The sequence below is a fragment of the Amblyraja radiata genome, chromosome 14, assembly GCF_010909765.2.
Source record: "Amblyraja radiata isolate CabotCenter1 chromosome 14, sAmbRad1.1.pri, whole genome shotgun sequence".
NCBI lineage: Eukaryota > Metazoa > Chordata > Chondrichthyes > Rajiformes > Rajidae > Amblyraja > Amblyraja radiata.
This window is the reverse complement of record NC_045969.1, coordinates 24,767,036-24,791,765: the sequence shown is the minus strand read 5'-3', so window position 1 is coordinate 24,791,765 and position 24,730 is coordinate 24,767,036. Positions and strand designations below refer to the sequence as shown.

Genomic DNA, 24,730 nt, shown 5'->3' with positions numbered 1-24,730 from the left:
ACTTTTTATATTGCCTTACAGAATCTCATCCCGCTCATGGAAGGTCCAACTATATCCACAGAGATGAAAGGACTAGCAAAGCATATGATCGCTTACAAAAGAAACTGAAAGAAAGACAAGCTAATGGGTCAAAAGACAAAATTAGCAGCCCATCATCTTCTCCCCATAAGTGCCATTTTGTGTCTCTTACCAGTGAACAGAATGAACAAGGTATCCTTGAAAAATGTATAGGAATAGAGAAGAATAAACAGGATGATGAAAAAGAAGGTACACCTGAAAAAGATGCAAAAATGTCTGGTATGTTTTTGTATGTTTGTTTACAGTCTATTTCAAATTATATTCTGTACTTAATGAATTGGTAAGCCAACTCATGTTCTTAAGTACCACGAATCAAATTTCCCATTAGCAATTAGATGATTCACGTGAGAATTCCCTTAGAACATTAAAGCATGCCTATGGATAATTTTGGTAGTAGAAATGTATTTCTGGAAATGCTAAAGGAATGTTATAATGCAAATACGAGATGCTTGGAATTTAATAGTTTGTATTTCCAATATTCTCTGATACCTTTTGTAAGGAATCTTTAATCTTGGGCCATTTTCCTGTATTCATGTTATATAGAGTTTTGATGAAAATCTGCTCTTGCGTTTAATTGTGAGCAGTTTCTTAATATTCTCAAATATGGACTGATGGTGCCCAGAGCATGAGTTGTATTACACTTTCCTAATTCTTTGGATGTCATTATCATTGAAATGTTATGAGCTACCAAGCAGATGACCTGGTCATTGTCTCCTTGCCATTCTGTCCAATCAGTCCCATTCCTTTGGCCTAGCCCTCAGCCCAGCAAATTATTTTTTTGAAACCCTGGTTGATTCTTTTGCCACCACCCTTAAAGACAGTGTTCCAGATGAAAAAAGATTTGATTGAGTGTTTCAGTGGATACAGCGTATTCCAACTCATTGCCACACTCTGCAATTTAAATTTAAATCTCCTCACATTTCCCATTCCCATATCTTTGATTTACACTTCAATTATGTGTACCATTTGGTTCTTGAATCATTTGTTAATGTAACAGGTTTATCTATTTACCATTTGTCAATCCTCTTGGAAATCCTCATTCCTGAAACATTACTAGCAAAGCCTCCACGCCTCAGGGCCTCACAACTTCACTGACTTGGATTCACTCCTAACCATGGACTGTCTGACATCTGCTGGTGCTAACCCGCGAGTCCATTCTAACAATACTCTCAAATTATCTTATTTGCTTTCAGAGATTTATGCACACATTCACATTTCCTTGTCTGTTCCTTCAGAAGTTTCTATTGTCTTTCTTCCTGATAAAATTTATCACGTATTCCTGCATAATGTTGCATTTGATCTCATGTTCTGCTAGCCGGTTTGTGTCTCATGCAGTCTATTACTACCCTAATTGCTGTTCACAATATTACCATGTTTTGCCTCATTGTGGTTTTCACCTGAACTTGGTGAAAGCTTTTTTTTTCAGTGAATTAATGCCTATGAAGATTGACCATTATTCCATTTCTACCTCTGAGCATACTTAGGTGTTTTTGTTTATATTGTTACATTTCTATTGTACCTCACCATATTTGAAAATATGAGGGACTACGTTTAATTCTTGTATAGCAATCATACAAGCCTATTTTCAACATATTTTTAAAAGTAATCAGCAGTGCCCTTGAGTGGTGGCTAGGCATGTTTCACCCGAGATTTGTGGAAAATAATGAAGACTTGGATCTCATGGCTCTCAATTATGAATGCAAATTTGGAAGAAAATGTATTTATGTCGAAACCAATAATTATGTGCTAATTTATTGGAATCTTTTATCTATCCCCTTCAATTAGAGTGTATCTAAACCTTTAAACCTCACAGAAATGCAATACACCCCTGTAATTTAACCTTTCAAAACCAGATATGGCTCCACTGAAAGTTTTCCACTATATTCTCTCCATGTAAAACATACCTACTTGGTTGACATACGAGATGAAGTATAGTAGCTTGATCTACTTAAGGTCAGGCAAGAAAGAACAAAATGTATTTTATTCAAAAACATGATTAATTTACTTGCCATTTAAATAGAAGACCAAAGACCAGGTTGGTACTGCTATTAGGAAATCATCATAAAATCATTGCCATTCTTTATTTTACCGTGTAATGGTTAATTTGAGCTACTGCATTGCTATTGTTTCCACAGTGCCAAAATAATATGAAACTTACCATGCTAATGTACGTTTTTTGTTCAGCAGATGAAGATGCAGACAAAAAAGTTATTGAAGCAGTGCTGTCCAGTGTTAGCAAACCAATGGTATGTGATCTTTTAGAGAGCACTATGTTGGATGGAGAAATCAACATTTAAGATTTTTGTGTTTCTTTGATTTCATGTGCAGTTCTAGTTCTTGGAACAAACTTTGCAAGCCATCAGTCATTGAAACTCTTTTTTGCAGGCTATCATGAAATGGATGCATAATTAAAGATATATTTATGAATAGAAAGCCACTAAAAACATTCTGCTTAATTTTGCTCCAGTTGCAATAACTGAATATAAATAATTTAATAAATATGATTTAAGCATGAGTGCTAGCTAATATCACAAGAAATCAAAAGTGAATTTTAAAAAGTGTCTGCCCATCTCCCACACTCTACTTATGATGGATTGTTGCCACACACTTTTTGCTGAGTAAAAATCAAACTGTTGGAGGAACACACTGGGTCAGGCAGCATCTGTGAAGGAAAATGGATAGACAGCTCCCTGTACTTGCAGGCATTCCACCTGCAGGGATCCGAAGGCAAGCAGCAACTCTGGCACTATCTCGTCGTGTCATGGACCCAGATCACCTCCTCCATCAGGCTATCAGCAGAGAGCAGAGGTCATCCCGACTGAAGTCCCGTCACCCCTTTGCTCCACATAGAAAACAACTCCTGGCATCAATCCAGCCAACTGAGACAAAACCACACTGGATAGCCACCAAGTGGTCACAGGAGTGGAAGGCAACCTCATCTCAATTGCACAGCTACATCTCTTCACCAGATAAAAGCTGTCCCGGGTCTGACCTCCCCAGAGGAGCATGGGTGAAGCTCAACAGACTTTGTACTGGAGTTGGGCATTTCAATGCCAGCACGTGGAGATGGGGACTCCGCCAGAGCCCAGCCTGTGAATGCGGAGCAGAACAACAGACAGCCAACCATATCATCTCTGGGTGCCCGCTCTACCACCCACCAAATGGAGCTCAGGGCCTGGCAGACATTGACGTAGAGACAACAACCTCGCCGCTCAACTCCCGGCTTGAGATCTAACTATTCCTTTGGTTTATGTTTCATTCGTAAGAAGAAGAAGCGTTTCAGGTTGAAACCCCTCAGTCTTCTGTCCATTTCCATCTATACTTGCGGCAGGACACGCTGAGTTCCTCCAGCAGTTTTTTTTAAATTCAAGATTACAGCACCTGCAGTCTCCTGTGTACACACTTTTTCATCTTATCTTCCTAATTTTCTATTTGTCTATGACACTCATTGTATATCTTTCCTCAGTCTTTTTGTATTTTTCAGAATATTAACATAAATAAAAGCAAAGAAATGGCATTAATATTTATTAATATAAAAATTACATATAAAAATGTTCAGATTCTTTTGACCTCTCAATATTCCTCTGCTAGATAACTGAACCATTTGGTATAAATAAAGTATTTTATATGACGAAACATAGATACATTAAAACTTTAAAAATAATAGGTTACATGAACCAAAATGTCTTCTCGAACCCGATCTGCCCTTCGGTATTATGGTACATCTACTTTCCCACATAATCCTTATAAGCCTTGATCCACTTTATGTCCAAAACTATAGCAATTTTAACTTGGAATATATTCAACAACTGAACATCCATAGTTTTGATTATCAAATTCCAGACGCTCAGCACACTGACCAAATAATTTTCTTCTTGCTTTTAGTCTCCATAGCCCTGAGACAATGACATTTGCAAGTTCTTAGTAACGAGTCTGTCAAAACTACTTAGAATCTTGCCAATTTCATTAAAGGCGTCCTGCATAAAACCACCCTACTCAATCTCTTCCTAACTATACAAATAATGAATGTAGCTACTCTGACTTAAAAGCACGTACAACCCTAAGTACAGAAACAATACTGTTCGAAATGCTTCAGGTGTGGAGCATCAAAGCCATATATAGTTGTTGAAATACTTATTTACCCTTCTACTCCTTGTAATAAAGGTCATCATTCCATTGTCTCTGTAATGGTTTGCGTGGTAGCATACAACATTTGTGTTTCTAGTCCTCCTGGATCCCCTTGTACACCAATATGAATTAGTTTCTCACTATGTTCTTCCTATCAAAATAAATAACTACATTAGGCTCAATTCTCTCCTCTCACCTATTTGCTTAACAAACTTTGCATTCACCTCTTAGTTAATTTGTCCAACCAGCTTTGTATGATTAGCAATAGTACTAAAAATATTTAATAATTCAGTATTACAGATTGTAAATAACTGAAGTACAGTATTAATCATGCTGGTGCCAGCCAACTGTAAATTCCTTCTTTCTCTTATCCAGTCCCTATTCATGCTACTAAACTACCTTGAAATCTGAGAGTGGTCATTATACGCAACAATCTTTTATGTGGCAGCTCGTTAAATGCGCTTTGAATATCTAAATTTATAACAACCAGTGGATTTTCTTTTACCACAACGGCTGAACTGATTCAAAACTACCATTTTCTCAAATGTCATACTTAGTCTCCATAATATGTATTTTGTCGCCTGTCATTGTCTTGGAAGAGAATCTATACTTTTTTATTCTCTTCCTTTGTGGTGTACTTACTAAAGCTCTTACAATTTAAAAAAATGTATTTCATGGGATATTTTTGTTCTCCCTCTAAATATTTTGATCAAATCACTCCCAGTGCTTGATACTGGTACGACCAAAATAAACAATATCCCCTTGTACTTCATAAATTAAATTATGAAGTAATTTTGTAAATTCAAATGATATGAATTGTTGCGTTTAAAGATGCTTACATCCTGTAAATAAATATTCTGTCAAAAAAAAATGCTTAAAAATATATCAACACAAATGTCTGATATACAATTTAAATTTTTTACCGATTACCGATTGAATCTTAAATTAAAAGAAAACAATATATGAATCACTCTGAGACATAAGGAATTGCAGATGCTGGAATCTTGAGCAAACGCCAGAGTGATGGAGGAACTCAGTGGGTCAAGCAGTATATGTGGAGGGAATGGATTGGATGGGTCGGGACTCTTCAGACTGATGGAGTAGGAGGGAGAGAGTTCAAAATGAGGGTGGACAAAGGAGAGGAGAATCTCGAGAACATGGATAGGTGACATTTTGAGTTGGGACCCTTCTTCAGACAGTAGAAGTTAAGGGTGAGGACTGCTTCTTCCTTGAACTGAAACACGATCAGTAACCCTCAACTACACTCTTCTCCGCCTGGCAGAGGTCAAAGGTGTAACCATGGGCTGTAGCCATGTCTGTCTTTTTATTGGTTATTTCGAACATTCCTTATACCAAACGTGCCCTGGCACCATTCCCCAACTCCTTTTCTGCTGCATCAATTACGGCAATGGAGATGCCTCTTGCACCCATGTGGAATTAATTAATTGTATCAATTTTACTAAAAACCTCCACCCTGCCTTCAATTAACTTGGACTATCTCATACACTCCTACCCTTTTCTTCATCTCTGTCTCCATCACAAAGAATACACTATGTTCTGATGTCCACTACAAACCCCTAATGTCACTGCATCTTCTCCCACCCTGCCTGTGGCAAAGACACCATTCCTTACTCTCAATTTCTCTATCTCTGCCACATCTACTCCCAAGATGAGGCTTTCCTTTCTGGGGCATCCATGGCTTACCACCCCCCCTGCTGTTTTGGATGGAGCACTCACCCATGTCTCATCTGTGTCCTGTAGTTTTGCTCTTGCTCTCTCTCCCCCTCCCCCACACAGAACAAGATAATGTTCCCCTGGACCTCGCCTTTCACCCCACTTGCCTCCGCATCCAACACATCATTCGCGTACATTTCAGCCTTGTGCAACATGATCCTACCATCAGTCACATCTTCCCGTCTCTTCTGCTGTCCGTAGAGACCACTTATGCTACTCCTTGGTTTGCTGATCCATCACCACCCAACCTGCCCCCTCCCCAGTTTCTTTCCCCTGCAACCGACTCCAGCAGCCCTTCCAGACAAGTTAATGTGCACCACTTCAAACCTTGTCTACTGCATTGGGTGCTCCCAATGTGGCATTGTTTACTTTGTTGAGACCAAGCGTAGACTTGTTGTCCATTTCGCCAAAGCTTTCTGGATCTCTTAGTTGCTAACCACTTTAACTCTCCTTCCCTTATTCACACTGACCTTTCTTTCCTTGACCTCCTCGATTGGCAGAGTGATGCCAATCACAAACTTGAGGAAAAGCACTAAACATTTCACTTGGGTAGCTTACAACCCAATAGTATGAACATTAAAATCTCCAATTTTAAGTAATGATCCCTCCCCCTCTCTTTACCTTGCCCCCCCCCCCCCCCCCCTTCTCACACATATCCACTTATCACTTGCCAGACTTAGACCCACCTCCACCTCTCCAACTTTCTCCCTGCTACTCTATCAGTATGAAGAAAGCTCCTGAGGCAAAATGTCAGTCCATTCCCTTCACAGATTCTCGCTTGATATTTGATGAAGGTGGAGAAAAAACCCAACGTGATGTAATTTTGAAAGCGCAGTGCCATTACAAGACATTTTTGTTATATCACCATTCAACAGGTAGATTTTCTTTTCAGTATCATTTTAGAGCCATCAGGTTCTCTAGTAGCTTATGCCTAGAGTCAACCTTTGCATTGTCCCCAAGACTGGCTTCCTTGACATGAAATTGCATAAAAGCATTCTCTTCCAAAACAGCCCTTGTTTGGAAAGTAGCCACATTTCCCAGTTAATTATTTCAGCATCTTTGCAAAGTTATCTGTTGATCTGTTGTCTTGAATGTGTCAAAGTTTATTACACCCCTCATCCTTGCCATAATCATTTCACTTTTTTCCTGGATCGAGCTCGTGGGCCAGGCTGTTTATTCTGATCTTCTGGCCCCATTCTTAATCCTTTTTCATTTTTTCCATTGTAAGATCTTTGCCCTTCGGAACACATGACGCAACTCAAGGGTTAACATTCTCCTATAACTAATAAGGATCTATTTCCCCTAGGCAATAGTGTCAATAGTCAGTTATCTCAAAAGATTGCAGATTGTTCCAGCAGCTAATTAAGCCATTAGGAGGTATATTCCAGAGCTGCTGTCAGTCCAGTGAATAGTGATCCTTTTGACTAAGCTGTGCAGCCAAAGATTTCAGTAACTGTATATGATTTCAATTTCTGCATATGGTTAATATTGATATAATCTCTCCCTTTTTGCCCTCAAATATTAAGGATACGTCAGTATGACAAAAAAAGTTTCATAAGTAAAAGTTAAAAGTTAAAAAATAAGTATATGTCTAAAATTCAATTGTCATAGCATGCATGTAAATCACAAAATACCTGTACTTGTTTCTAACAGCAGTGATTATAGATTAGCAGTCAATGCTGTGTGATCATATCCCTAAATATTTTTTAACATTATGAGGATCAATATAATAAATTAATCATTGATAATCTTATTTTCCTTTTCATACTTCATTTTAGATTATTACTGTGACCTTTTATCTCACTTTTTTTACATCAGCTATGAGGAGGTTCTGAGGAACTTTATGCTTTTTATTTACAATCTTTCAATGCTTAGTTATTTTTAACCATTTGATAGTTGTTCACAAAATATGCCTAACCTTATAACTTTGTTTTCAAGTTTTTAATCTCTTTTTAATCCTTTTACAATCTGATGTTTGTTTTCCTACTTTCCATATTACTCCAACTATTTATTTTCTCCCTATTCCTACCTAAATCCACTGAAAGATGTTTTTTATATCATTTGTACTAAAAATGATGTTTTTTTGCCGAGTATGCAATGAAGATGTACCTCTGTGGCAACAAGAAACTTCCATTATATTTTAAAAGCACGAAAATGCCGCAAGTCCTAAGGGCATGCCACTTCTGCAAGGGTAGCTGTATGAATGTTTATACCCCTCTCAATATATTACTATATATAACTCTGGCAACTCAGTTTAACAGAGCAGGTTTATAACATTTGTTCCAGCACCTGAATGTTCTAGTTGATGTCATGGGGATACTATTTAAACACCAAATAACCATAAGGAATGCATATGAACTGAAGTGGGGACCATTAGAGACTCTGGTTATGCAACTTTTTGAATATAACATATCATAGAATGTACAAAAAAGACAGTGTTGGAGTAACTCAGCACGTCAGGCGACATCTCTGAAGAACTTTGATAGGCACGGGACACTATTTCGCATTTACTTTTAGTTTTTTACTTTAGAGACACAGTGTGGAAATAGGCCCTTCTGCCCACCAAATCCATGCTGACTGGCGAACATCTGGTAACAGTATCCTACTTATTACGGACATATTACAATGTTTATTAAAGTTAATTAAAATACAAACCTGTATGTCTTTGGAGTGTGGGAGGAAACCAGAGAAATTCCATGCGGACACAGGGAGAACATACAAACTCTGCACAGACAGCATCCATTGATAGGATCGAATCCGGCGTTGGTGCTGTAAGGCAACAACTCTGCCGCTTTTCCACCATGCCGTCCCGCATAATAGACAATAGGTGCAGGAGTAGATCATTCGGCCCTTCGAGCCAGCCATTCAATGTGATTATGGCTGATCATCCCCAATCAGTACCCCGTTCCTGCCTTCTCCCCGTATCCCCTGACTCCGCTATTTTTAAGAGCCCTATCTAGCTCTCTCTTGAAAGCATCCAGAGAACCTGCCTCTGAGGCAGAGAATTCCACAGACTCACCACTCTCTGTGGGGGAAAAAGTGTTTCCTCGTCTCCGTTCTAAATGGCTTACTCCTTATTCTTAAACTGTGGCCCCTGGTTCTGGCCTCCCCCAACATCGGGAACATGTTTCCTGCCTCTAAAACCCTTAACAATCTTATATGTTTCAATGAGATCCCTTCTCCTTCTAAACTCCAGAGTGTACAAGCCCAGCTGCTCCATTCTCTCAGCATATGACAGTCCCGCCATCCCGAGAATTAACCTTGTAAACCTACGCTGCGCTCCCTCAATGAACTCCCTCACTAGCAAGAATGTCCTTCCTCAAATTAGGGGACCAAAACTGCACACAATACTCCAGGTGTGGTCTCACTAGGGCTCTGTACAACTGCAGAAGGACCTCTTTGCTCCTATATTCAATTCCTCTTGTTCTAAAGGCCAACATGCCATTCGCTTTCTTCACTGCCTGCTGTACCTGCATGCTTACTTTCATTGATTGTAGAGGGGGATAAAGATTTCACCCCCTACTATAATGAGTCTGAAGAAGGATCCCCACCTGAAATGTCGCCGATCCATGTTCTCCAAAGATGTTGCTTGACCTGCTGAGTTACTCCAACACTTTGGCTTTTTTGTATATCAGCATCTGCAGTTCCTTCTGTCTATTCATAAAATATAGCTGGCTGACTTCTCGGTGGAACCTTTCAGTTAATATTAACCGACATATACAAATAGGTCTTGATTTTTTATTGGAGTGAGTCCAAGATATTAATTGGAGAGCAAATGGCACATTTGTAAATTTAAGAAACATGGTCCAGTGTTGTTCTTCGTAGGATGTGGATTTCTCAGGTACTGAGTAAAGTATGGAAACGTAAGTATTAATGTAAGTAGGAGGTATGTACTGAATGTTCATTTAATGCTTTGAAGTCACTTCAAGGTTTAAGATTTTTTATTGTAAAATAGAGTAGTATGTCTGCAGATTTAGGCCTAGCACTGGGATAGAAATGAAGCTGGAGAGGGTACTCCCTTATCTCAATCCAATTCTTCTATCCCAGTGGCTTTGTGTTAGTATCTTTCAAGCCTGAAAGGGCTTGACAATTAAGTGAAGAATATACAAAAGTTGTATGTGAACAACTTTTTTTGGGAAACACGTCTTTTGGAGCTGATCAGTAACAATGGGGATATGATGCTCAATCTATAAACAAGGCACCTTGTGTTCATGCTTGAAACCATGCCATGTTCCCATCTCTGATTTACAGCATGGAAGTCCATCCAAGAGCACAAGTCAGTTTGGCTGCAGCAGTTCCCTGGTCCATCAACTGTGGATGCATGCTGTTCTGACTAGATGGGATGTTCATCCAATACACTCCACCCACTTTACCTTGGGAGAAACATTTAGTTCATTTTAAATACAATTTTGGAATATGTATTGTTGGCAAGCTGTTGCATTTATTGTCCATCTCCATATCATCATAGTGAATACTAAAATGAAATATTTTTTGCAATATCGTACACTTCTTAATCGTTTTCAACAGATTTACTAACTGAAGTAAGAATTTCAATGTTTAATTTCGCGAACATTCTTGACTCTTCCCATGATCATCAGTTGGTCACTTTATCGAGTTTTGGCTTGCTAAGGCTGACATTTCTTAAAGGGGTTGACTTTGTAATCAAATTTATTTTGTGCATCTGCCCTAATTATTTCATTTGAGTGATTAATTGTTTTTGTAGGTATCTGACATCCAGGCACGAACAGTTGTTCTCACTTGGGCTACTCCTTCAGCCACAATAAAAGATGATGCTGCTAGTGATTTTTTATCTGAACCCTACAGCTATGAAGTTGCTATTTCAAATGGTGGGAAAGATGAGAAGTTCAAAGTTGTCAATGTGTATGTAAATTTTCACTATAATTCTAACTTTATTTCAAATGTGGACAGTATACAGTAGTTGTAATAATAATAATAATAAATTTTATTTATGGGCGCCTTTCAAGAGTCTCAAGGACACCTTACAAAAATTTAGCAGTTAGAGGAAAAACATGTAAGGGGAATGAAATAAATAGTAGAGACATGACTAGTACACAAAGTAAAGACAGAATTCAATACAAAACACAATATGAGGCAATTAATGCACAGATGAAAAGGGAGGGGGACGTGGGGCTAAGGATAGGCAGAGGTGAAGAGATGGGTCTTGAGGCGGGACTGGAAGATGGTGAGGGACATGGAATTGCGGATCAGTTGGGGGAGGGAGTTCCAGAGCCTGGGAGCTGCCCTGGAGAAGGCTCTGTCCCCAAAACTGCGGAGGTTGGACTTGTGGATGGAGAGGAGACCGGCTGATGTGGATCTGAGGGACCGTGAGGGTTGGTAGGGGGAGAGGAGGTCAGTGAGATATGGGGGGGCCAGATGGTGGAGGGCTTTGTAGGTGAGGATCAGGATTTTGTCGTTGATCCGGTGGGAGATGGGAAGCCAGTGAAGTTGTTTGAGGACTGGAGTGATGTGATGCCAGGATTTGGTGTGGGTGATGAGTCGGGCGGCTGCGTTCTGGACCAGTTGGAGTCGGTTGATGTAGGTGGAGCTGATGCCAAGGTGAAGTGAGTTGCAGTAGTCCAGTCGGGAGGAGATGAAGGCATGGATGAGTCTTTCAGCAGCGGGAGGTGTGAGAGAGGGTCTGAGTTTGGCGATGTTGCGGAGATGAAAGAAGGAGGTTTTAATGACATGGCGGATGTGAGGCTCAAGGGAGAGGGTGGAATCAAAGATCACACCAAGGTTGCGGGCCTGGGGAGATGGGGAGACAGTGGTGCCGTCGGTGGTGAGAGTGGGGTTATTGATTTTGCTGAGTGTGGCTTTGGAGCCTATGAGGAGGAATTCTGTCTTATCGCTGTTGAGTTAGTTGTAAACTATCTCCATGTTAATATTTTTACCAGGATTGGATAATTTTCTAAGTTTTAAAATGTCCTTCGCCTGTTGATTAAATAACAACTTTCTAATGCTATTTCTAAAGTCTTTGCCAAAACAGGTAAAAGTTACCAATTCAAGAGAAACAACAATTCCTTTCTTCCATTAACTAATGATGTAGAAAATCTAGCCAGTACCACCTGGTAGCTTTATTGAATCTTAATGCAACAATAAAATCACACGTTGCCTTTGAATGTAAATTAAGGATATGAATTTGGATACATGGTGGCAATGGTATCAGCTAAAAATAATCATTGGTGTTTTAATGATTTTATATGCTAGTCAACATTCCACGGTACATCAAGACATTAACCAGTAGGATTAGAGGATAGATTTACCTTGAGGCGATTGAAATCCATAAGAAAGATACTGTGCCATCTCTACAAGCCAAGTTTCTCTGTAAAAAATGTACCTGGGAAAGAATTGTACTCAGACATGCAAGTTTTATTATGTTACTCAACAATCGTTTATGGGGTTGTACAAAGCAATTAATGGTTCACAATCACTTTATCGGTTAGCTACAGTATGCTATCCTTGTATCTGTGAAACTGCCTTCCTCCTTATTTCTTTCTTTCTTGATTTAGTCTATCACAACTTTCCTTGTAGTAGCAATTGCTAGTACAGGTGCACAACCTTTTATCCGAAGATCCAAATAACGAAAACCTCCGAATAGCGGACATTTTTTCGGTCCTTGAAGAAAGGTCCTTGAAAACGTTCACCGAGGGCGGCCCGCAGAGGTGACAGCGGAGAGAGTAGGAATCCCAAGACAAAGTTGAGTGAGCGTTCACCGAGGGCGGCCCGCAGAGGTGACAGCGGAACCTCCGGTCGGTCCTCGAAGAAAGGGGAACTAAATCCCTATTCATAAAAGAGAAGGTGAGGGTATATTGCGCGGGAGGGTTAATAATTGACAATATGCTGCTGCCTGCCCGCTGAGTTAAAAAGTTCCCACGGTAGACCCACGATACACAGTGTATCGTGAGTCTTGCGTGGGAACTTTTTAACTCAGCGGGCAGGCAGCAGCAGATTGTCGCTCCCTTCAGTTTCACCCCACCTACACCCCGCTGCTTCCCGGCCATGTGTGTGACCCCTTCCCTCCCCTCTCCAGCTCCCCGCCCATTGCACCGGCGCGGGGGCTTTGCACTGTCTTCACGTCGGCGATGCCAGCAGGTCAGTGCCAGTCACCGGAGACGTCAGGACCAACGGGACACCGACCCCCAGGCCCACTGCAAGCACGGAGATCCCAGAGACCCACAGCCAGCAGCAGCCCAGCCACGTTCCAACTCCAGAGGAAAACTGCAAACTGGCCGGAGATGTCAGGACCACCAGAAGCCGTTCCCCGATGGGCCGCTACGGCGACAAGTGGCAGTTCGCCCACAACCCGAGCTGCGCCCCCTCATCGGGACACCGACCCCCAGGCCCACTGCAAGCACGGAGATCCCAGATCAGCAACTCCAGCCCAGCCCCGTTCCAACTCCAGAGGAACACGCTCCCCGTATGGGCAGAAGCTGATGGTGTGCAAGGTACGTCTTGTTCTTGGGGTCGCGCAGCTCGGGCTGTGGGCGAACTGCCACTTGTCGCCGTAGCGGCCCATCGGGGAGCGCATTCCTCTGGAGTTGGAGGGGGGTATTGTGCTGTTTGATCGCCCGCTACTATCCCAGGGACAGGGAGACAGGACGTTCACCGAGGGCGGCCCGCAGAGGTGACAGCGGAACCTCCGGTCGGTCCTCGAAGAAAGGGGAACTAAATCCCCATTCATAAAAGAGAAGGTAAGGGTACATTGCGCGGGAGAGTAGGAATCCCAAGACAAAGTTGAGTGAGCGTTCACCGAGGGCGGCCCGCAGAGGTGACAGCGGAACCTCCGGTCGGTCCTGGAAGAAAGGGGAACTAAATCCCCTTCATAAAAGAGAAGTGGAGGGTATATTGCCCGGGAGGGTATATCGCCTACCTGGAAGAAACCGGACATTTTTTCCAGGATGTCGTCTGCACACCAAAGCTCACCAAAGCTCACGTTTGGCGCTAAACATGGCACGCCAAAGCTCACGTTTGGCGCCAAACGCACGTCGCCTCTGCTGCACACGGATATAAGAGTGTGAAAATGTCGCCTTAGGCCGCCTAAGGGCATGTAGCCCCGCTAGGGTGACATGAGTGCGAGAGGTGATTCAATGCTGCGGTCACATTTACAAATTCAGGAATTCATTCAACACACTGCATTTCATACAGACATTTATTCTGCAAGAAAAAACTACATTGAAGACTCAAACTCGCGACCGAGGAACTGCCGGGATCAAGGCGCAAACTCGCGACCTTGCGGATATGAGCCGAGCACTCTACCACTGAGCCAGCCATTAAAATCTATGCTAAAAAATTTCCATTCCGAAGGCTGACAAATTCCGAATTACGAAAAGTGTCTGGTCCCAAGGCTTTCGGATAAAAGGTTGTGCACCTGTACTATGACAAGAGAAAGAAACTCCAGTAACTAAAATTATAGTGGAACTGCAAAAAGCAGATTTAAATACGATCCAAAACTTGATATTTCCTTGTCACTTTCAATGTTTTGTTTCCCTGTGCCATCTCATTCCATCGTTTCTTCACCATTTAACATCCCAATCCACAGATAATTACATGTTTGTGCTCATCACTAGTTCAATCTCTTCCATTTTTAGTTATTCAATTAATCTTTATATTCACTTCTACCCTTTTCATTCTTTGTACAATTGGTTTGGATCTTCTATTTACCTTCCTCTCATGCCCTTTTTGCTCAATTTTTTAATTACTTCTCTTACTCCAAAATATCAGTTTGGAGTAAGAGAAGAAATTACTGTTTTCCTTTTCTTCCAAAGTTGTTTGTGATTAGTTGTAACCATTACCGCCAATTAAGCGACCTTGCTACATTCCCAGACTCCAAGAACTCCAAGACCTCTGTTATCCTTGAGCAGTCTAACCTTCTCCCTGATTATCCTCATGTTTTTTTAAATAGGGGGAAAGCTTAAATCCGACTCACCAAAGCCATTTGTGGCCCCATTTGGTCTTTCTAAAAAGTTTTTTCCTCCTTTTTTAAAATATTCTTCAAAAGCCGTTTATTCCAACCTCTTAAAAAACAAATTCCTTTTGACCAAATGTACATACTCTTTGGTCATCCAAGGTTCCCTTAATTAGCCATACCCCCTCCTCACTGAAACATGCCCGTTCTAAACATCGATCAACTAGCTTGCGGACTTGCCCAATAACAATTACTTCCAGTCTATCCTCCCAAGCTCCTGCTTAATAGATTTGTGATTCCCAAAATACTCTTCTACTGAACCTGACCAGGCTAATTTCCCAACACTAGATCCGGTATGTTCCCGTCTGGGGTGGTACTATCAAGAACCCCTCATGGATACACCTTGCAAATTTTGCCCCGTCTAAACCTTTGGCACTGAGCATGTACCAGTCAATATTGGGTAAGTTAAAATCACCCACAAAGACAACTTTGGCATATTTCGATAACCTGTCTACATTTCTATTCCTCTATCTTCAACTTGCTAATAGGGAGCCTATAGTACAATCCAATTAGAGTGTTTGCACGTTTCTTATTTCTAAGCTCCTCTCAGTGAACCATCAGTGTATGTTCTCTCTGAATGCCGCGTTGACAGCCTCCCTGATTAGTAGTGTAGCTCCTCCACCTCTTTTGCCTCCCTCTCGATCACATCTGAAACATCAAAACTTCAGAACATTGAGCTGTCAATCATGTCCGTCCCGCAACCAAGTTTCCACAATGGCTACAACACCATAGTCCCAGGCATCAATCCAGGCTCTATGTTCATCTGCTTTCTCCATAATAGTCCTTGCATTCAAATAAACACAATTTAGCCCATAAGCATCACCGTATTCCTTCTATCCTTGCCTGTCCTACCTTTTAGACTTAATGGTCCTGACCTCTACCTTCCCATCACTCTTTCCAATTTCTGACCTATTACCCTGGTTCCCAACTCCCTCTCTAGTTTAAACTCACCTGAGTAGAACCTCCCGCTACTATTGTCTGTCTGCACTTGCATGTCATTTCCATTCATCTAGCCAACCTTGTTGGCTTCCTCTCAATCCACAAGGTAGCCAATCTCCCCCTTTTAAGGAAATGATGATACAGGGGAACATTTTAGATATAGTAAATGCATATACCTCAAAAGATTCTGCTTAATTTCATTACGATTGAGGCAGTTTCAAAGTCAGACCAGCCCTCAGGCTTATGTTTTGGCACTTAACAATCAGCTATTTGCTGGTATTTTTTTCATTTTCAAAACAGTGCAAAGTTGCCTCGTGAAAGTTGTTTCATTGCACTTTGTTACTCACCCCCACACTATGCACTAAATTGGACTGCATGTTAATGATTCAAAGCATTGAACGCAAACCTTCCCACCGTGTTCCTTATTGTTAAACCACAGGTTTTTGTAAAAAAAAACCATAGATAGAAATAGGCTAGCTGGCCTTTTTATTCTGCTGTGCCATTTTGATAAGATCATGGTTGATCATTTACCTCAAATTTACTTTTTCACCCACATCAATATCCCGAATCTGTAACGTAAACAGATGTATTATCTATCAGCAATTATCTCCTATTCCTCATCATCTGTTAGCGGCAGGTGGTTCTTAGATGGTTAACCATTGTTTTCCATCAGGTGCCCATGAATGATTGATGTGACAGATGTCACCAGTTTAGAACCATTTTATCCTTCTTTCTAGAAGAAAATAGAATGAATTTTATGAATTACAGTATGGGTATCAGAAGCTCTTTCCTGCTGTTGGTGGTATCTGCGTAAGGAACAGCACATGCCCTCTTCTGTTCCCCTTTGTTATGAGGAAAGGGATGTGTGGAAGAAAGAAGATTGCCAAGAATATTGTAACATGTTTTACTCGGTGTTGGCAAATTTTAGATATAGTTAACAATGTTGCAAATAGAAGCATTTCTTCACGATAGGAATTATGAATAGATATAACTCTCCTTGTAAATTAAGTTGACTTGTTAGTCAAAATTAATAAATATGTTGCTGGAGTTCACACTGCCAGCCTCCTCATGCATTGGGTTTTCCCTTTTTTGGTCTGCCTTTCTCGGGTTCAAAATTCTGAATACTGCTATTTTAATCCAAAATTATGCATATAATATTCAAATGTAAATTTTCTGAGTAATTTTCTAATTAAACAATATTAATTTGTTCTAAACTAGTTCTTTGGTCTTTCTAGATAATATTGATTTTGTTTTCTATTGCATTATATGAAGGTCCCTGAAATTTCATTGGTACCTGTGGGCATTTTTTTTTTTCAGAGGCAAGGACGAGGGTGTAACATTACAGGATCTAAAGCCGGCCACAGACTACCATGCTAGGTTGGTAATTAATGAGAATATATTTTCAATCATTAACTAGTTAAATATGCAGTCATAAATGTGAATTTGCCAGGCTGTCCAATGTCATCTTCCAATACTGTGTGCCTTCAGGAGAAAAGGTAAGCATTAACTCATTGTTGGGATACTATTGCATATACACCAAATCCCCCCCCCCCCCCCCCCCACTGTGCTCTCACAACTGCCATGCTTTATGTGGGCATATTGGCAACGAATAAGGAGGTATCAGAATCTGTCCTAAATTTGCTCGCTCTTATTCAAGGATAGGAATGCATATGGTGATCTTATTGCTAATCTAGCTATGAGCAGCTGGGACAGATAATCAAATCCAATGTGAATGACACCAATGTGCACTGAATAAATCTGCTGGTCACTCCAAATGGAAGATGGTGCTTCAGCTTCAAACTTGGTTTTTAAGTGTACCTATAATATCACTGCTCGCATTTTATTGCATATAAACTCCGTTATTTATCTTCAAACTGGCCTACAGTTCTATCTTTCCTCTTTGTTATCTACAATTTCTTACGTAGTCATATACCTTACTTCTGGAACCTTATCAAACTTGGCACTTTAATTTACTGTTCAGTCTTCTGAACTTGACCTTTCTATGTTTGGTTTGTCCATATGCTTCCACATCACTACTTCGCTCTTTCTCAAATCCACTCGGCTTTGCTTCACCTTTCAACAAGACCTCTTCTCTTAACCTTGCCTTTCCTAACTTTTCTATTGCCTGCTTGGTATCTAAGTTTCCATGACCCTCATGGAACATTTTTGAAATATTTCACTGTTAGGAACTTTACATTTGTTGCATGTTTATGAAAAATGGAAGACCTCCTTTTTGGTCATGCACTACAACTGGTGGCTTTTAAATTAGTCAAACCACGAGCTTGTATTAGGTATTGTTAATTTACTGTAGCTTTTTGATACCATGTTGATACCATGTTGTCCCCTAAAGGGTGCAAGCAGTGTGTAACCTTATAAGAGGGGCCCCATCGGAATCGGAGAGTTTTAGAACATTGTGCAGTGAACCAGATACACCAATGGCACCTAGAGTAATAAACAGGACCAAACATTCTCTCAGTCTACAGTGGAAGGTGAGACAAATATTACTATTTGTTTTCCAAAAAGAAGCTTGTTGTAAATTGGTATCTATTTTAAAAAGTTCCATTGATTTGTGTTTGACAACTTATTACTTCCAAACACGAGTGGGGCTGCTGGCTTCCTTTTCTTACATTTGTTTATCTTGCACATTCACAATGTTCTCTGCAGCTTCAAATTAGTCCATTTATCAACCAAATAATATGTATCAAACGTAGCTACTAAATCTTTACATTCTACATTCGTAACATTTTCATTCACTGTGAACGAGCATTAATGCTGAGCTAATATATGGAATGATTTTCAACAGTTCATCAATCTTCCTTGTAATTTGTTTTAGTAATTCATTTGATCTGGGTTTTTCCTCAGCTCCAGTCTTAACTCTTGCTCTGTATTTGTTGTTAATCTGTCTATTGACTCAAATCTTATGGAATATTCTTGTAAAAAATGAATCTGTGATCCAGTTCCATTTTGTCCTGCAATTTCTAATTCACACAGTAGCACTTTCTTCATAAAAATGTATCTTGTTACTAGAATAAATTAAAGTCATTGTTTCTGTATCGGATGTCTTTACCAATAAGAATACATTGGAGTTAGAAACATAGAAACATAGAAAATAGGTGCAGGAGGAGGCCATTTGATCATGGTTGATCGTCCCCAATCAATAACCCGTGCCTGCCTTCTCCCCATAGCTCTTGATTCCACTAGCCCCAAGAGCTCTATCTAACTCTCTCTTAAATCCATCCAGTGACTTGGCCTCCACTGCCCTTTGTGGCAGGGAATTCCACAAATTCACAACTCTCTGGGTGAAAAAGATTTTTCTCACCTCAGTCTTAAATGGCTTCCCCTTTATTTTAAGACTGTGGCCCCTGGTTCTGGACTCACCCAACATTGAGAACATTTTTCCTGCATCTAGCTATCCAGACCTCTTATAATTTTATATGTTTCTATAAGATCCCCCTCATCCTTCTAAACTCCAGTGAATACAAGCCTAGTCTTTTCAATCTTTTTTTATATGACTGTCCCGCCATCCCAGGGATCAATCTCGTGAACCTACCAATCACAAGGATGTCCTTCCTCAAATTAGGAGACCAAAACTGTACACAAAACTCCAGATGCGGTCTCACCAGAGCCCTATACAACTGCAGAAGAACCTCTTTACTCCTATACTGAAATCCTCTTGTTATGAAGGCCAACATTCCATTAGCTTTCTTCACTGCCTGCTGTACCTGCACGCCAACTTTCAGGTCTCGCTGCACCTCCCCCTTACCTAATCTAACCCCATTGAGATAATAATGTGCCCCCTTGTTTTTGCCGCCAAAGTGGATAACCTCACATTTATTTATATTATACTGCATCTGCCACGCATCTGCCCACTCACTCAACCTGTCCAGGTCATCCTGCAACCTCCAAACATCCTCACAGTTCACACTGGCACCCAGCTTTGTGTCATCCACAAACTTGCTAGTGTTGCTCCTAATTCCCTCTTCCAAATCATTAATATATATGGTAAACAGTTGCGGCCCCAACACCGAGCCTTGCGGCACTCCACTCGCCACTGCGTGCCATTCTGAAAAGTACCCGTTCACTCCTACTCTTTACTTCCTGTCTGCCAACCAATTTTTTATCCATGTCAACACCCTACCCCCAATACCATGTGCTCTCATTTTAGTCACCAGTCTCCTGTGCGGGACCTTATCAAAGGTTTTCTGAAAGTCTAGATACATTACATCAACTGGCACCCCTTCATCCATTTTACTTGTCACATCCTCAAAAAATTCCAGAAGATTAGTCAAGCATGATCTCCCTTTCATAAATCCATGTTGACTTGGACTAATCCTTTTACTGCTATCCAAATGCCCCATCATTACCTCTTTAATAATTGACTCCAGCATCTTTCCCACCACCAAAGTCAGGCTAACTGGTCTGTAATTCCCTGTTTTCTCTCTCGTTCCTTTCTTGAAAAGTGGGATAACATTAACTATCCTCCAATCCACAGGAACTGATCCTGAATCTATTGAACATTGGAAAATGATCACCCTGGGATGCAGACCATCAGGCCCAGGGGATTTATCATACTTCAGTCCCATTAGCCTACCCAATACTATTTCTTGCCAAATTAAAAATTATTTCAGTTCCTCTACCCCCTAAGATCCTCTGTCCTCCAGTACATCTGGGAGATTGCTTGTGTCTTCCTTGGTGAAGACAGATCCGAAGTACCTGTTCAACTCTTCTGCCATTTCCTTGTTCCCCATAATAATTTCACCCGTGTCTATCTTCAAGGGTCCCACATTTGACTGCTACTCTTTTTCCCTTAATATATCTAAAGAAGCTTTTACTGTCCTTCCTTATATTCCTGGCCAGCTTCCCCTCGTACTTCATCTTTACTGCCCGTTTTGTTTCCTTCTGTTGTCCTATGAAAGCTTTCCAATCCTCTGGCTTTCAGCTACTCTTTGCTCTGTTATACATCTTTTCTTTTAGTTTTATTCTATCCCTCTTGTCAGCCACGGTTGCATCCTACTCCCCTTAAAATCTTTCTTCCTTTTTGGAATGAAATGATCCTGTGTCTTCCGGATTATGCCCAGAAATTCCTGCCATTGCTGTTCCACCGTCATTCCTGCTAGGATCCCTTTCCAGTCTACCTTGGCCAGCTCCTCTCTCATGCCTTCATAGTCCCCTTTGTTCAACTGCATCACTGACACTTCCGATTTAACCTTCTCCTTCTCAAATTGCAGATTAAAACTAATCATATTATGATCACTTCCTCCAAGCGGTTCCTTTACCTCGAGTTCTCTTATCAAATCTGGTTCATTGGACAACACTAAATCCACAATTGCCTTTTCTCTGGTTGGCTCCATTACAAGCTGCTCAAAGAATCCATCTCGGAGTTATGCTACTTTGTACTCTAACCTATATGCAGACCATGGAATTGTTACAGTTGTGGTTTTCCAGTTAGAATTGTTTTATGAATGCCACATTCTCCTGAGATGGGCTTTAATATCTATGATGTTACTTTAACTTTTTAAGGTCACATGTGATAATGGTTCCAAAATCTCCAATTATATTCTGGAATGGGATGAGGTAAATTAACTTTTCTCTAAAAATTCTGTTATATTATTGATTACATATTTTGATATATTGTACAGCTCACCTTCATTGTAATGTGAACCACCAGACTGTTTATGAACTTTTTTCGCCTTTCTTACCCTTTCATTCCTGATTTTAAAAAATGGTTCATGTCAGTGTGGTGATTCTCCATTGTATTAAGTAAATGTTGTATGACCCTGACCCAACACCCACTCTTTCAGTAGTTGCCATACGGTTCTCAAAAAAGAAACTCAGGTCAATTTGGCCTCCATCATGCTACTTTACAAAAGTTGATTTACACTTATTTTGTTCCTTTAAAGAGGTATATTCACTTGGCTCATTATCCGAGCAAATTCAGTGTTCCAGCAAATCTCATTTTATCACAACAGATAATATATTTACTTTAACAATTTTGGTTTGGGAAAATCATAGGCTTAATCTTTGCATATAGCTGATGGACATTGAGGTCCCTCTAAAATTTTGCCCCTCTCACATTAAACCTATGCCCTCTAGTTTTAGAACCCTCCAACCTGGGGTATTAAGACTGTAAGCATTCACTTTATCCTTGCCCCTCATGATCTTTACACCTCAATAAGGTCACCCTTCAACCTGTTACATTCAAAGGAAAAATGTCCCAACCACTCAGGACTCGTGAGCCCGAGGAGTAGGGAGAGGTTGAGCAAGCAAGGACTTTATTCCTTGGAGTGCAGGAGGATGAGGGATTATTTTATGGAGGTGTACAAAATCATGAGATAAATTAATGTACAGAGGGTAAATGTACAGAGTTTTTTGCCCAAAGTAGGGGAATTGAGAACCAGAGGACATAGGTTTAAGGTGAGGTGGTGAAAGATTTACCGTATTTCCCGGCAATGAAGACGCTATCTTTTACCCAAAAATAAGGCACAAAAATTTACCTGCGTCTTGGAGGCCGAAGGTTAGGTTGTTAACCAAGAAAGATAGACTTGGCTATCCCTCAGTACAGCAACATCAAGAACGATGTTGTTGTACTGAGGAATAGCCAAGTCTATCCATCATTGCTGGCAGCTGATGGGAAGTGACTGTAAAGTGGGACAGCGCCGCTGGGGGGGGGGGGGGGAAGAGTTCCTTTCACAGCGTGTGGGGAGTCTGGCCCGGGTCAGCACGGCCTGGGCTTTTCAAATTGGCTGGGCCGCCAGGGGAAAAGTTGCGGGGAGGGCAGGAGCGTTGAGAAGGAGGGGGTCGGGGATCATGTCAGCAACTCACTCATTCACCGCTGCCGCAGCGCTCCGGGCATGGAGCCACCGAATTGTGGCTGGGGAGGAAAGTAGCTCGGGTGGCTGCGAGTGGCCGCCGGGACCAGACAGCGGAACTGGCCGGCACCTCTGCGCCTTCTGCCGGCCCGCCAGCCACGGCGTCCTTCTCTCTCTGCCTCTCTGTCTCCCGCGACCTGAGCACTACAGCCAGTCCCGGGGCTCGCAGGCGACCCGGGAAGCTAGTTCCGGGGACTCGAGGGATCTGGGAACTGCAGCCAGTCCCGGGGCATGCAGGCGATGTTGCCAACCCCTGGAATAAGCCAAACCCTTGAACCCTGCCATCCTTTTTTCAAAATTTAGCAACTTAAATTGGGGGTGCGTCTTCGAAGCAGGTGCGTCTTCATTGCCGGGAAATACGGTAATAAGAACCTGAGGAGTAATTATTCTTACACAAATGGTGGTGGGTGTATGGAAGAAATTGCCAGAGGAGGTATGCGAAGGAAAGAACTCCAGATGCAGGTTTAAATCAAAGATAGACACAAAATGCTGGAGTAACTCAGGGGGTCAGGCAGCATCTCTGGAGAAAAGGAATGGGTAATGTTTTTAGGTTCATTTCTTAAAACCGACAACTCACAATAAGTTATGGAAACCAACACAAGCTTTACTGATCATTTAGCCGGCGATTGTGCCAGGGGATACAAAGTCAAGTATGCAATAGATACTTAACCCTCCTGGGCCACCACTCTAATGAACAAAGACATACAGCATATTTTTTATAGTATTTTGGAAACGTAGTCACATGTTTATTCAGCAATGACATCTGACACAAAGATCACAGAGTATACCCATTTAAAGTATGCTTTTCACTGAGACAATACTCTTGTCATCCTGTGGTTCTATCAATCACAAACTGTTGATCACAAACATTGAAAAAGGAACTGAGTCAAAAAGCACAACATTTACAATGTTTCATCCTTTTCTCCAGAGATGCTGCCTGACCCACTGAGTTACTCCAGCATTTTGTGTCTGCCAGAGGAGGTAGTTGAGGCAGGTACTATTGCAACGTTTAAGAAACATTTAGACAGGTACATAGATAGGACAGGTTTAGAGGGATATGGGCCAAGCGTAGGCAGGTGGGATAGTGTGGATGGGGCATGTTGGTCGGCGAAAGCAAGTTAGGCCGAGGGGCCTGTTTCTACACTGTATGACTCCATAACTCATGTTCGGGTAACATCCTGGTGAATCTCTTTTGTGCCTTTTCCAACTTAATGACAATCTTCCTATAACCAAGCAAGCAGAAGTGCACACAACACTCCATATAGTTTCACCAACGACTTATACAGCTGCATCATGATATCCCAACTTTTGATTTCAATACCTTCCCAATGAAGGCAAGCGTGCCAAACACTTTTTGCGCACACTGTCTACCTGAGTCACCACTTTTAGGGAACCATGCACCTGTACTCCCAGATCTCTCTGTTCTGCAACACTCTCCGGTGGTCTACCGTGTACCGTAAGAGTCCTGTCCTGGTTTGACATACCAAAGTGCAACACCTCACACTTGTTAAAGTTAAATTCTGTTTGCAATTCCTTAGCCCACCTTTCTATCTGATCAAGATCTTGCTGTAAACTTAGATAACCTTCCTTACTACCTAATTTGGGGTCACCTGTAAATTTACTAACAATATTAACTATATTGTCATCCAAATAATGAATGTATATAATAAATAGCAATGGAATGAGTACTGACTGGTGTGGCACTCCACTGGTCACAGCTCTCAAATAAAAAAAATGACCTTCCACAATTACCCATTGAGTCCTTCCTCCAAGCCAATTTTGAATCCAAATTGCTGGCTCACCAAGGATTCCATGCAGTGTAACCTTCCAGACTAGTATACCATGTGAGACCTTGGCAAAGGCCTTGCGAAAGTCTATATGGACAACGTCCATTGTCCTGCCTTCATCAATCCCCTTGGTGACCTTTATAACAAAACTCTAACTGAGACATAATTTCCCACGCACAAAACCATACTGACAATACCTTATCAGTACA

At 41.2% G+C, this 24,730-nt stretch overlaps 1 protein-coding gene across 7 annotated transcripts in view; it reads left to right on the top strand.

Moving 5' to 3' along the window:
- Positions 1 to 24,730, top strand: part of fndc3a (fibronectin type III domain containing 3A) — a 160,027-nt gene that overhangs the window by 94,612 nt on the left and 40,685 nt on the right. For 4 of the 7 annotated variants that reach the window (XM_033032826.1, XM_033032824.1, XM_033032825.1 and 1 more), the window contains 6 exons: positions 22 to 297; positions 2,263 to 2,324; positions 10,664 to 10,821; positions 17,183 to 17,242; positions 18,216 to 18,354; positions 21,386 to 21,439. In XM_033032826.1, coding sequence (XP_032888717.1) covers positions 22 to 297; positions 2,263 to 2,324; positions 10,664 to 10,821; positions 17,183 to 17,242; positions 18,216 to 18,354; positions 21,386 to 21,439 — 749 coding nt within the window. The remainder of the gene's footprint in view (positions 1 to 21; positions 298 to 2,262; positions 2,325 to 10,663; positions 10,822 to 17,182; positions 17,243 to 18,215; positions 18,355 to 21,385; positions 21,440 to 24,730) is intronic. The other 3 variants (XM_033032829.1, XM_033032827.1, XM_033032828.1) reach the window with 3 other exon arrangements.